Genomic DNA, 12700 nt, shown 5'->3' with positions numbered 1-12700 from the left:
CCAATACCTTAAAACGCCTGTGCACGAAAAGTGTCGCTGTGTGCATGTACATGGTTCCGAGATCGGGAAAAACGCGTAGAATTAGATTTAATAAATCCAGGTGTGTCAGGTTTTTGCTGATTCAGGGCAGTAATTGGAGTGGATGTACTGGCGGAAATTGGGATCCCCACCTCCTGTGTCTGGCCATCTGGGGTGGGGGCCTAAACTACCTTTCATTACTCACAAGTATGTCGTTAAAAAACAGCTTTGGTAAAACTCAGAGGTTTCGATTTTGGGGCCTATTTATCTGCCAATGTAGTTTGATAATGCTGTGCAGCATAATCCAAAAAAAAGTGAGATGATGCGATCACTGTTGCCTGGCGCGTCATTCTGTAGCGCCTACTTGCAGCTCCTTTCATGCACCCACCACCGATTTTGCCACTTAGATCAGTAATTTAAAAACATACTTTTTAGTGTAAAATAAACATAAAGAATGACTGCAAGGTAGGGGACAATGGAAGAGCCGGTGAGATAAAGCACACAATGGGCAGAAAAACAGTGTGGGGACGGCTGGAAGGAAGAAGCAGATAAGAAAGGGAGTGAGCAACATGGGACAGAGGTAGAAGCTCGTGAGAGGGAGACAGCATTACAGGGTACAGGGTGGAGGAGTTTTGGGGGTGAGAAGCACACAAGAGACAGAGAAACAAGGTTAGTAGTCTGGTACTTTTCTGGAGGGAAGAAACATTCGAGAGAGATAGATGAAAAACGTATACACCCTCATGAAGGACCTAACCAAAAGGAAAAGAAAAGTTCCCTAAAACTGAGCAGTGGAAGGGTATAAGTCAGCCAGTGAAAAGTATGATAGAGAGGCTATTATCCAGGAGAGAGACAGAAGAAGAGAATTGCCCTCATTGAATAACAAGCAGGGGAATCAGCGTGACAATAAAGCCAACAGATGGCATGCAATAGGCAGGCTGTAAACCCACTTTAATTTCAAAATATTTATTTAACAAGCCTGTGCTGTCTGGTAAATGAGACTTTTCACTTTTCAGTGCGTAGAACTCCACCCTGACTGGATCTCTGGCTGAGGACTTGAAATGTAGCAGGGTGGACAGAGAATGCAGACCTCATGCCTAAGCAAGCACCCCAGTGGTGTTGTCGCTGAGACTGCTGGAGGGGGAAGCGTGCATCAGTTGTGGAGGTATCACCGAATTACGCTGCTGGATTTGTTTTTCAGAGATGAAATCAAGGAAACCATGATCTCATATTTCGAAACCAATAAGCATTCGGTTGAGAGCCAGGGCACAGTGTGGAAAGCATTCAAGGAGTTTACCAGGGGAGAAGGCATCTCTAAGGCACATGGCATACTGACATCTTTTAGGGGGTCATCTTGCCACACTGGAACAACAACGTACACACCTAGAAACCCAATACATCACAAATGGCAGCCCAGACATAAGGGTTTATAGATTTATTGGCCCCTCATCTGTTGGAAGAGTCGATTCGAAAGGGAGAGCTGTCCTCCGTCATAGAAGCACTAGTCATCACACTGCTCAAACACAGGAAATGCTCATGATTGTGGTTCCTATTGACCACTGTTCCTCATTGACACCAATAACAAAATACCTGTCAAAATCCTGGCTGCTAGACTGAGGCCAATGCTCCATGGCCTGCTCCTCCCTGACCAGTTGGGGTTTATATCACACCTTTCCCACGGCAGATAACCTTCGCACACTGTTCAGAATACCACACCAGAATGCCTCAGAGACCTAGGTGGTGGTGGTGCTTATTGATACCACCAAAGCATTTGGTTCACTAGAATGGCCCTTTCTGATGACGGTCCTGAAAAGAATGGGACTGGGGAAAGTAATGATGAAATGTATAGGACTGTTCTATACTAAACCCACAGAGCACATAAAAGTGAATGACCAGATATCTACTCAGATCTCTATTAAATGGAAAACCACACAGGAATTTCCCCTTTCGCCTGCTGTATTTGCATTAGCATTGCATTCATGTCAGCTTCATTAAGTAAAGTCACCACCAAAAGTGACAAATGATTGACACAAAGAAACATGTCACAAAAACCAATTTTCCAGTTGGAGAACCAATTGCTCCTAACCAGATTGCATAAATCATTCTCTCTGGAAGGACATAAACCCATTAGAACAAAATCCTCATTAAAGTACATCATTGGCAACTTTAAACAAGGATTGTCATCCAGTGGATGGTGTTTGATCCGGAACTTACAGCGGCTACAATGCAGGCTCTCCTGTCTTCTAATGCTGGGAGGGTGCATGTGTGTGTCTCCTTCAATTAAGAATTTGTCAATGCGCACACAACATGCATGCCAAAACAATCTGAATAAAAAGAAGACCTCCAAAATTCTTTTGAGACTACAGGATCACTAAAGACCACAGAACCCATGTTACAGGGTGAAAAACATAGGCCCATATGTAAAAAAGCTTTTTGCATTTCCTAATGGATCGAATCCAAATTTCGGCCCATTAAGAAATGCAAAATAGCCTTTTCCAATGTACAAAAGGGCACTATGACATCACAAATTGTGATTTCTACCCCGTAGAAATCGCATTTTACAATTACCAAATTAGGTAAATGCAGGGATTTCCTATTTGTGATTTCCAAACCCCATGTACATCGCATTTCTTAAATGCGAAATGACCACGTAGGAAATGCTATTATCATTGAGTCCAATACAGTGGTAACCATGTGCAAATTTAAATAAGGCCCCCAAAATGCTCTTTTTACAGTGCTATTGCAGCGTGCACTCACCCCAAGGGCATATGAGCGCTTTACACGAACACCACTTTTTCTTCACTTAGGTTTAAGGGGCGCCTTAAGCCCATCAGTAGGAAGGGTTTTGTATTTCCAAATTTGCGATTTCTTATCAGGAAATTCACATACCATTGGGAGGAATGGGTTTGCATTTCCAAATTTGAAATTTCCTAGAAGCGATTGCTACCCCATAGGAACCGCAATTAGGAAATCACAATTTTAGTATATTCCAGTTTGCGTTTCCTAAATAGCCATTTCTTAGGATTCATTATTTAGGAAATGCCAATTTGAAATTTCATACAAATGGGCCAAAATCTACAGAAAAAGTGCAAACTATTTGTAGTCCAAAAACAAAATCTCCAAACTATAGTAGAAAGAGAAGAAATACTTGGGTTTAATGGGTGTTCAAATTCCAAACATTTCTAAATGAACTAATTTGTAGACCTCAGGTCCTTTTACAAAACAGCTTTTCTTGATTACAAGTGTAGAAACCAAATTAAAACAAATTGTTTTTGAACAAAAGAACAAAAAATTAAGAACTGAACCATTACCCTCTTTAAAATCTGCACTTGAAACCATGAAGTAAATCAACATATACTAGAAAATTACAAATTATTGATAAAGTTAACGTAGGGAAGCCCGTCCCCAATCATCACTGCTAATAAGTCCATTAGTTATGGAGTCCAGTTTATCAATCCATTTCAATTCACTTTTGGCCAACCAATTTGTCGCATCTTGACCACAAGCATCTAGGTGCACTTCTTTGATCACCTGCTACTGAATATCTTCAGCAGTGTATTCAGCATCTGGTTCCGCCAAAGTTGCCCTGATGATGCCACTCTTGATGCAACTTCTGTTTTGCAGGATACAGCTTATTAGTTTTTCCACTGTTTGTCGAATGTACACTTTACTACAAGGGAACCATATGCTGTAAATAACACATTTGTGGTAGATTACAAGGAAAGTGTTGTTTTTTCCAACAACCCTTATAATACTAATGTCACAAATTGGGTCAGGTACATTGACTATGTGTATCTGAGCTGGAAAGGGTCTGACAACATGCTGAATGATTTTCACTCAGAGCTCAACGCACAACTCCTTGTCATACAACTGACACTGAATTTTGATAGGGAGCAAATACAGTTTTTGGGTTTAGGGGTTAAGGCTGCAAATGGTACGATTTCTACATCACTATGTAAAACGCCAACAGAGAGCAATACCCTTTTACAGTCTCAGAGCCAGCATCCTCTTAATTTAAGGGATAATTTACCTTTTGGACAATACTTGTGCATCTGCAGGAATTGTTCCAAAAAAGACAAGTATTATACGTAATCTAACACTCTCACTAAGCGGTTGGTTGAAAGAGGCTACTCGAAGAGAATAGTTGGCAAGCACATAAAAGAGCGTAGTACAATCCAAGGGAAGAGCTTTTTGAAACCATTAAACTAGATGAAGGATCACCTAATTTGTAATAACACTTACAGTACTGTCAGTGAATAATATTATTGTCAGCAATAATATCAGACAAATTGTGGCATTTGGGTTTGATTGAAAATCACATGTTTACAAAAGGACAACCACTCTTTTCATTCAAAAGAGGTCCTAAATTGAAGGATGCATTGGTCAGAGCCAGTCTTCTGAAAACCAAGGCACCTCCCCTACCATTGTCCTAATGAAGAACCCATAGCAATTTGTTTTAGGGGTCAAGACGTCGAAAGATTCCACTGTTGCCTATCATCAAGCTTGTTCTCTTGTACAGTTAAATTCATGTACATGGGTTTTGTGCTTGTAGTACTGTATCAGTTGTCAGCAGTGGTTATACCTTGCAAATACACTTGGCGCACTAATGTTCACTTTTGCCGCAAACTCCTTGCACCATACCATTTTCTTTGGAACACCTATATTGATATCTATGCATGTAAGACAGTAAAAAAAAAAAATCAAATGATTGTGTATGGGATTTTTCCTTTTTTAAGAAATTGCCAAGGAGCATAGGTAAGTTATGTCCGAATCAGCCTATTGTTTGTACTACAAGTGTATTGCACTGGGTCCTAGGGTTATAGGGTGACCTCTTATTTGTTTATGGTTCACTTTGCAGTTGTATGACTGTGTGAGTTTTATACAATTGTTTTTCTTCTCTAGATTTGCTCATTGATTATGTCTGAAAAAGATACATTTTCTTACAGTGAAGAATACATTGATGAAGTATTGAAAGGTCCATATATTTTGAAACTCATTCTAGAAAATGGAATTCATTCTGGAGCCAATACTCTCTAAGTAAAAAATGCTAAGCTTGAAAAATCAAAAAAGAAGTTAATACAAACCCAATATCATGGCCATTTCATGAAACAATATTTATAAGCATAATTTTCCCAGTTTGCCTCCAAGTTAAATGCAAACCTGTCATTTTTGTAGTGGATCCTATGTTTCATGAGAATTTCAGTTTTGTGGTCCAATAATTGTTCTAGGCAGTGGACGGTTCTGGGTATCGAAACAGCACTAGAGTATTTAAAAAAACTAAAACAAGAAAGTAGAACACAGGACATTATTGATGAAGTTAAATTACTTGAAGCATTGGAAGCTCTTGAGAAAACATCACAGAATTTAATACCGTTACTCGGCTTCGTAAATTGACTAAGCCACAGAAAGACAATTAGAAGACAATAAGTCTAAGACGTACCCATATTTAAGTGAAGAATACTATGAACAGGAAGAAACTGGCAGATACATAAATAGGAGCAAAAGACCATACAAACACCACTTTACTTTTTCAGATACCTCAGTTTCTGGGGTTCAGATGCAGAGTTTGCTCTTGGCACTAGATCATCCTTTTATCCCTCTCGTCCCATAATCAAGAGTCTAGGATTTTTATAGTGAAGAACAAGGGAGGCAAAGGTCATCAGGGAGGATCTAAGGGAAGAGGGAGAGGCAGGGGGTTGTATAAACATGAAGACCAGAGTGAACGCCAGACCCATCACCAACATTACATTTGGTAAGTGAAACTGTGAACTCAGATAATGCTATAGCAGCTATATATAACTTGTCTAACTACCACCTGTCTTCTGCGGAGATTTCTACAATAACCAGAGGACTTTTATTTGTATCACCACATAACCTAACATTTTAAAGATGAAAGTTGAGATGTAAAATTTGTTTTAGAAAAATTAGATACAGCCATTTTTTTGGGTTCTAATCCTATCGTGAATAGCTATGATGTCACAGGTGTATGCCCTCTCCGGACTTTCTCCCTCCTTCCAATTCTACACCACCAGAAATTCTGGCTTTTGAAAAGATTGAACCTAAAGACATTGATTCCCTAAGCAAATAGAGAAGGTATATACCATACAATATCAAAAAGTCTGAAAGTTTGGCTGTTCGGTCATTGAAAAGCAGCCCTGACATAATAAAATCTGCAGATAAGGAAGCCGGGATAGTTCTAGAGAACACTGACGTGTATCACAAAGAAACTTTGAGACAACTCCCTGATGTGACCTGCTACAATAAGATAACATCAGATCCCACAGATGCCACACATGATATAAAAAGGACTAATTGTTGATCGTACTGATAAAGACCTGACTGAAGGACGTTTAAGTAAGAACATGCTTTCCTTAATAAACAAGATAATCACATCCCATTAATTCAAACCTTGCCTAAAATGCAGGTTGTCAATCTAGTTAAAGAACTTGAGCTAAACATGAACTCTAATTCTATGTTACTGTTAATATACAGTCCCTATACACTCATTCTTCACAGTCAGAAGCCTAATGAGTCATTAAAGAAATACTTGACCTCAGGGAGCGTTCATATCAAGAACTCAGATGGTTTATTTTTGAATTGTTACACAATGCTCTTCAGAAAAAATATTTTTCTTTGGACAACAATTTTTATTTTCAAACCAAAGGAGTTCAATTGGGGCTGGCTTTGCCCCAGACCTAGCTAACCTCTTTATTGAAAACTACGAGGAGAGATTTGTTTTTTCCAACACTTGTAGTTATAATATCTCGCATTGGGTCAGCTAGATTGGTGATGTGTTTCTGATTTGGAAAGGGTCTGAGTTGATTTGGAAAGGGTCTGTGACATACACTCATGGCTCAAAACACATCTCCCTGACATACAATTTACACTGAATTTTGACAGTGAACCAAGTCTGTTTTTGGATTTATGACTTATGGTTGAGAATGGTACAGTTTATACATCACTATATAGATAGCCAACAGTCAGGAACTCCCTTTTACTGGAGCCACCAGCCCCCTTGTAACTTAAGGGATAATTTACCTTTTGGACAAATTCTTCAGCAAATGCAGCAATTGTTTAAAAAAAGATGACTACTTTCCAGAATCTGGCACTCTCGCTAGGCGGTTGGTTGAAAGGGCTATGCAAACAGAATATTTAGAAAGGCACACCAAAGAGCATGGGATAATTCAAGGGTAGAGCTTTTAAATCCACATAAACGGGATGAAGGACCATAATTTGTGTTAATAATGATAGTACTGTCAGCAGTAACATCAAACAAATTGTTCTGAAGCATTTCAGTTTGATGATTCAAAATCATGTGTTTACGAAAGATTGTTCTGTTCTGCAGTTAAATTCATGTATGCAAGTTTTGTGCTTGTAGTAAAGTATCAATTGACATCAGTGGTTATCCTTTGTAAATAGCCTGATTGTCTCCGGTCCTAGCACCAAGATGGTCAGAGGGTAGAATGCCAATGCCTGGACAAATGGTCCAGAGATCTGACAACCTCTACATCAAATGTGCAATGGGAATATTTCTGCCAGCATAACAAAGGGCACTTATTATCCACCCTCTTAACCCAGACAAACAACTTGGCCAGAGTAAAGTACAAACTAAACATTGTTTTATAACGTTGGCACCTCAAATTAGATGAGGGAAGCAAGATGGCGACTGGGTGATCCGGCTGTTGAGCGGCTCTCTGTCTAGTCTCTCGGAGGCTTGAGCTTGGCTGTCAGCTTGCGGGGGTGCTTTCCGGACAACTATGTTGGTTGACACTGCTCTGGGGCTTCTTTAAGCGCTACAACAAAGCCACCTGGGTGGTGATAACCACGCTTTATTTTACCATTGGTAAAAGATGCTACGTGTTTGGGAACGCCTGACAGGGGCAGTTTTTAAAACTTACAGACATAGCTGTGCCATTGCTGGTGTTCAGACGACCGGTCAAATGGGACCTAAGACTGTGGGCGGCGAACCTCCTAAGTGGACTGCCTCAAGCATGGTTAAAAAAACTGAAGCTGCAGAGCTTGAAGGAGCGGGTGCGGCTGAGAGGACGGCGCCAACAATCTGGAACTAAAACACAGGCATCAGAGAGGAGAGGGAGGGGCTGCTGTGTCTGGTCCCTCAATTATGGACCTTCAGTGTGGCCCTCCACCCCCACCAGTCACGGAGCTCGAATAGGTGGCGGCAGACCCCGAGAAGGGGAAGACATCCACCGCAAGGCCCCAGAAAAATGCTTGTCATCTGGCAGCTTCTTATTCAATCGAGGCCACGGAGATAACTGTTGTGGTGGTGGTTGCCGCAAACGAGGACACACATCTATGTTATCCCTCGTCTCTAATTGTAGAACAAACAATAAAGGGCTCTCAAGGAGTTAACAAGAATGCTGCGGGGGGAAATCGGGCAGGCTGGCCTGAGGGTGGATTTATGGCAGGAAATCATGATGGCTTACCAAATTCGGGTGGCAGCAAAAACATCTGCCCACCCGATCTCAGTATGGCACACAGACTTGTTAGAAGTCCCCGTAACAGTAGGAGGGGGATGGCGTGGTCTGATCTGGATGGTAATGAATGCTTTTTTTCTTATCTGAGGGCAGGGAATGGTCAGATGAGACTCTGATGCAACCTCTGCTTCTAGTAATTACTCTGTAAGTGACGTGAATCAGGATATTGTGCTTACCGCCCACAAGATCAAAAAGAAGGCCTGGATGGTCAACACTGGGAAAGGTCTGCAATGAGAGTATTCGCCAACTGAGGAGCTAGTTAGTGGTTTGACAGTTGGTCTTGGGGAAGCACAAAACTCTAGCCCCCCCAATGTTGGGGGCAATGTATCAGTGTATTATGTCACACAGACAGGAAACTAGGCTTAACAGCCCCAGGGCTCAAGCGGCAACACATAAACCACAAAGAGTGGTTCATAAAATGACTAAGTCTTCCGCTGCCCATGTGGACCGCCTGTCTGACCTAGAAACTAGAACATGGACTCTTGAGGTTGATCTAGTGAGGATCCAAGGTCAGACAAGCACACACAAGGCCCAAATGACTGATTTTCAATGGAAGCTAGAGGATCAAGAGAACCGCCAGTGCTGGAACAACCTACGGATCTTAGGGGTATTAGAAGGCAGAGAAGGCTCCGATATTAGGTTGTTTGTTGTAGAGCTACTTCATAAGGCCCTCCTTGAACTAGTGGGCTGTAACTGGTCCCAAGAAGTGCCACATGCACACAGAGTACCCCAGCTTTAGAAATAGTCTAAAATAAATATGGAAAGACCTAGGGCGATGTTAGTTTATATTGGAAACTATCGTCTCAGACAGGCAATCTACAAGAAAGCAAGACCGGGTGCTAAACAAACTGCTGACGACTTCTCATTCTTCATTAAACCAGATTGTTTTCATGTCACGGTGGAACGGCAGTGGCACGTCCGACTACTAATTAAAATATTTCAGGAGAAAAGTGTGCAGCCCTTCCTATTGAATCCGACAAGACTGAAAGTGGTTTGGAAGGACAGTATGCAGATGCTTACATCAGAAATCAAAGCTAAGGAGTAAATGGAAGGCTTGCAGTAATGGCTTCTGTTCCCTTTTATTTGCACTAGCTATTACAATAGACTAGTTCGGGCGCATATGAGTGCTGGAAGAATTAAATGGACATATAATATGCTGATATGTTGAAATATGCACATATGCGGACAGAATATGTCTTGTGTTTGGTGATTGTGGGATCTGGGTACCTATGTAGCTATAGGGAGGAATTCCATAGGTGCACCCTGGCTTTCGTTTTGAGAGTAATGCGCACTTTAGGAGACCAGGTGGAGAAGCTGCCTGCATCTTATCAGCCCAATCAGTGGTCTGTTGACCTCTCACTGGGGGAGTTAGGTATTAGGGGGTTAATAGGTGGAGGGTACCGGCTGTGGTAGAATGATATGGTGGGGTGGATGGAAGCATGGTGGCACGATAGGGTGGAGCAGGACTCAAGGGGTGGGAGTAAGAGGGTGAGTGAGTGGCGGAGGTGTTGGGGGTTAACGGTTGGGGATTGGGCTGTTTGGGAAAGGCAGGGTAAGTGGGGATGGTAGAAAAAGCATATCCATAAAAAATTAACAGTGGCCTGGGACAGATCAAATTGGTTAGAATGGCTCCTATGAAGGCTTGGATTGGTCGGCAGCTAGCACGGTTGAAATGGTAACAAGTGGTCTAGATTGTAAGATTGGGATATTGGTATATTTCTCTGGCCTCTTTCGCTGAAGGGGTAAATTCTCCATTTGTTCAGTCAATGTCGCCGGGCTCAATGACAAATCAACGCAGCAAAGAGTGATTGGAATACTACAGGGAACAGATATTCCCTGGATCTTTCCAGAGATGAGGAACCCTCCTCAGTGGATGGGTTTGATTTCTGATGAAATACTGAACCCTCCATCGGTTTATCACTCTGAAGGGAGGAGGGCATGAAAGGATCTATTGTCAGGTTTTTGTTCTGTTGCTGTCATTCCCCACTTAAATCAGAAAGAGAAAAGCAGAGTAGCCACATTACAGTTTGCAGCAAAGACATCATAAGAGAAATTATGTTGGCAAACAGCACCCTGTAGTCTGCAGAACCACCCCAGACTCTTGCCCCCTGTGCAACAGGCACAAATGGAATTCTCTTCTGCCCATGAGCTTGTTCACACTTCATTCCCACATTGTCAATAACTGCAGGCTGTCACTTAATCTGCAAAATGAGACAACTCTTTTTACTCTGATACCAGTGAAGACTTAGAGGCATAAGTGCACAATGTACTTTCATGTTTGCACCTTAATGGCTTTGACATATATTGTCTATTCTTCACTGAACCTCCGTTTACTTAGGGAAACAACGGGGAGCGGGATTCTGTCAACTTTGAGTGCCCAAGCCCTAGATAACTCTACTATTGTAAATGTGCATACAAGTAATTGTGCAGCGAGAAGACACCTTGGGTGGGGGCTGCTCATGACTGACATAGGTAATAGCTCATGACCTTAATCCTTCCTATTGGAGACATACAGATGTCAAATGTGATTGTTCAAAAAGGCCTAATTCCTTACATTTACTTTGGTGGTAACAAAATTCTCATTCATTTCAGTGTAGGACACAATGGATTCTGTTCACAGCATTGGTGAGATCACTTTGCTGGCACGTGTTTTTCAATTTATCTCGGTAGTAGCCTAGTCAGAACAGAATAGTATGACAGTGATGTCAAATAACGTCATTTCGCAATGTTACTTATTATTTCCTTGCAGTCATTAGGTGCCTTGAAAGCTCTTGTGGCATTTGTCTTTGTCCGGGGTGTCCAGGTGGTACCTGTCTTGCTGCATCTTCAGTCCCTGTGGCACAATACCTCACAAACCTCTCGCACATCCACAGACTCCTGCAGACCTATTTTAGTAGAAGATAATATGCTGTTAATAGATGAAGCAATGTGTGGGCACCACCTCGACAAAAGGCAACAGTGCTTGATGGCTTTACATGCTTTATGAAGTCACTGTGTGGACAATAATGCAAGTGGCTGTTCGGTGCCATTGCAAAGTTGTGGTAAGGACTTGGGTAGGGAAGCGTCCTGGAGTAGGTGTTGTTCAGTAAGAAAGGCTACTTGCCTAGCTAGCGGCCTGATTTAGAAATTTGGTGGCAATAGGACTGCCATCAGACAGAAACAGAAGCCTCACCTGCACTCCTCTCTGTTTGCCTGCCCCACTTACAGTGAGTATGCTGGTGTTTTTGAGGGGATGTTGATGGCTCCGCCATATGGAATACCTTAAGGTGGCCATGACACTGCAGAAATACCTTTTGACCAGCCATAACCCTTACGCGTGGTATGAAAATGCTCCCCGTTGCATTTGCAGTACCCACATATTATGACAGCAAAAGCCCTAAACAGGCTGAATCTACTGGCACAGATATTTTCTTCCAGGGCAACCGCAGGGAACCCCCCATCTTAGTGATGGGAAGTTCTAAATGGAGGAGAGTTTTGTTTGACGATGTGATAAAGATGTTTCCTCACCACCCTGACAGCCCTGCAGTGACACGATGAACCTCTAAATGAGCTCCTCTGTTCCATGCCCTAATTTGAAAAATATTTTGATGGTGATAGTTTATCCTCGCTAGTCTTTGGTTTCTACTCCCCCAGTTTGCACAATTCCAAATGTGTGCTTTTTTGTTACCTGAGATAATGTGTGTGCACAATATGGGTTTGCTTAAACAATATCACAATTAAGTGTTTTCTAATATAGAAATCAATTGCAAGGCTTCGATTTAATATGCAGACCCCTTATGTCTTTTGTTAATAATATCGGAAATACCTCCTACATTTGTATTGTTGGTTTTAATGACCTTTGAGATGTACTGCAACGTAACATATAGTGGGCTTTCTCAAAATGCATTGAATTACTGAGAATTGTTTTATTGTTTTTATTTTTCAGGCATACCTTGTGAAATATCATTTCAAGAATGCAAGAACTGATGATTTTTGGCAATGTTTGGAAGAGGTAGGGGTCATAGAGACCTGGTTTACAAGGACAATGAATGCTATTGATAGTAATTGACACCATGCAAAAATGAAACAAATATGTATTTCATCTTCATGAGCTTCTCAATATAGAATGGAGCAAATGGGTGTTCTGCCCCCCCAGATTTAGTCTTGGTTATCCCTCCACATTTGACACTTTCACCTCCTTAAGGTTCGTG

The 12700-nt window shown here is 41.7% G+C and overlaps 1 protein-coding gene across 1 annotated transcript in view; it reads left to right on the top strand.

The window, feature by feature from the left end:
* Nucleotides 1-12700, top strand: part of ENPEP (glutamyl aminopeptidase) — a 257425-nt gene that overhangs the window by 163748 nt on the left and 80977 nt on the right. Inside the window, exon 9 of the mRNA XM_069230243.1 lies at nucleotides 12436-12501. Coding sequence (XP_069086344.1) covers nucleotides 12436-12501 — 66 coding nt within the window. The remainder of the gene's footprint in view (nucleotides 1-12435; nucleotides 12502-12700) is intronic.

The sequence above is a fragment of the Pleurodeles waltl genome, chromosome 1_1 (assembly GCF_031143425.1).
Source record: "Pleurodeles waltl isolate 20211129_DDA chromosome 1_1, aPleWal1.hap1.20221129, whole genome shotgun sequence".
Taxonomy (NCBI): Eukaryota; Metazoa; Chordata; class Amphibia; order Caudata; family Salamandridae; genus Pleurodeles; species Pleurodeles waltl.
This window is presented reverse-complemented; position numbering and strand designations above follow the sequence as displayed.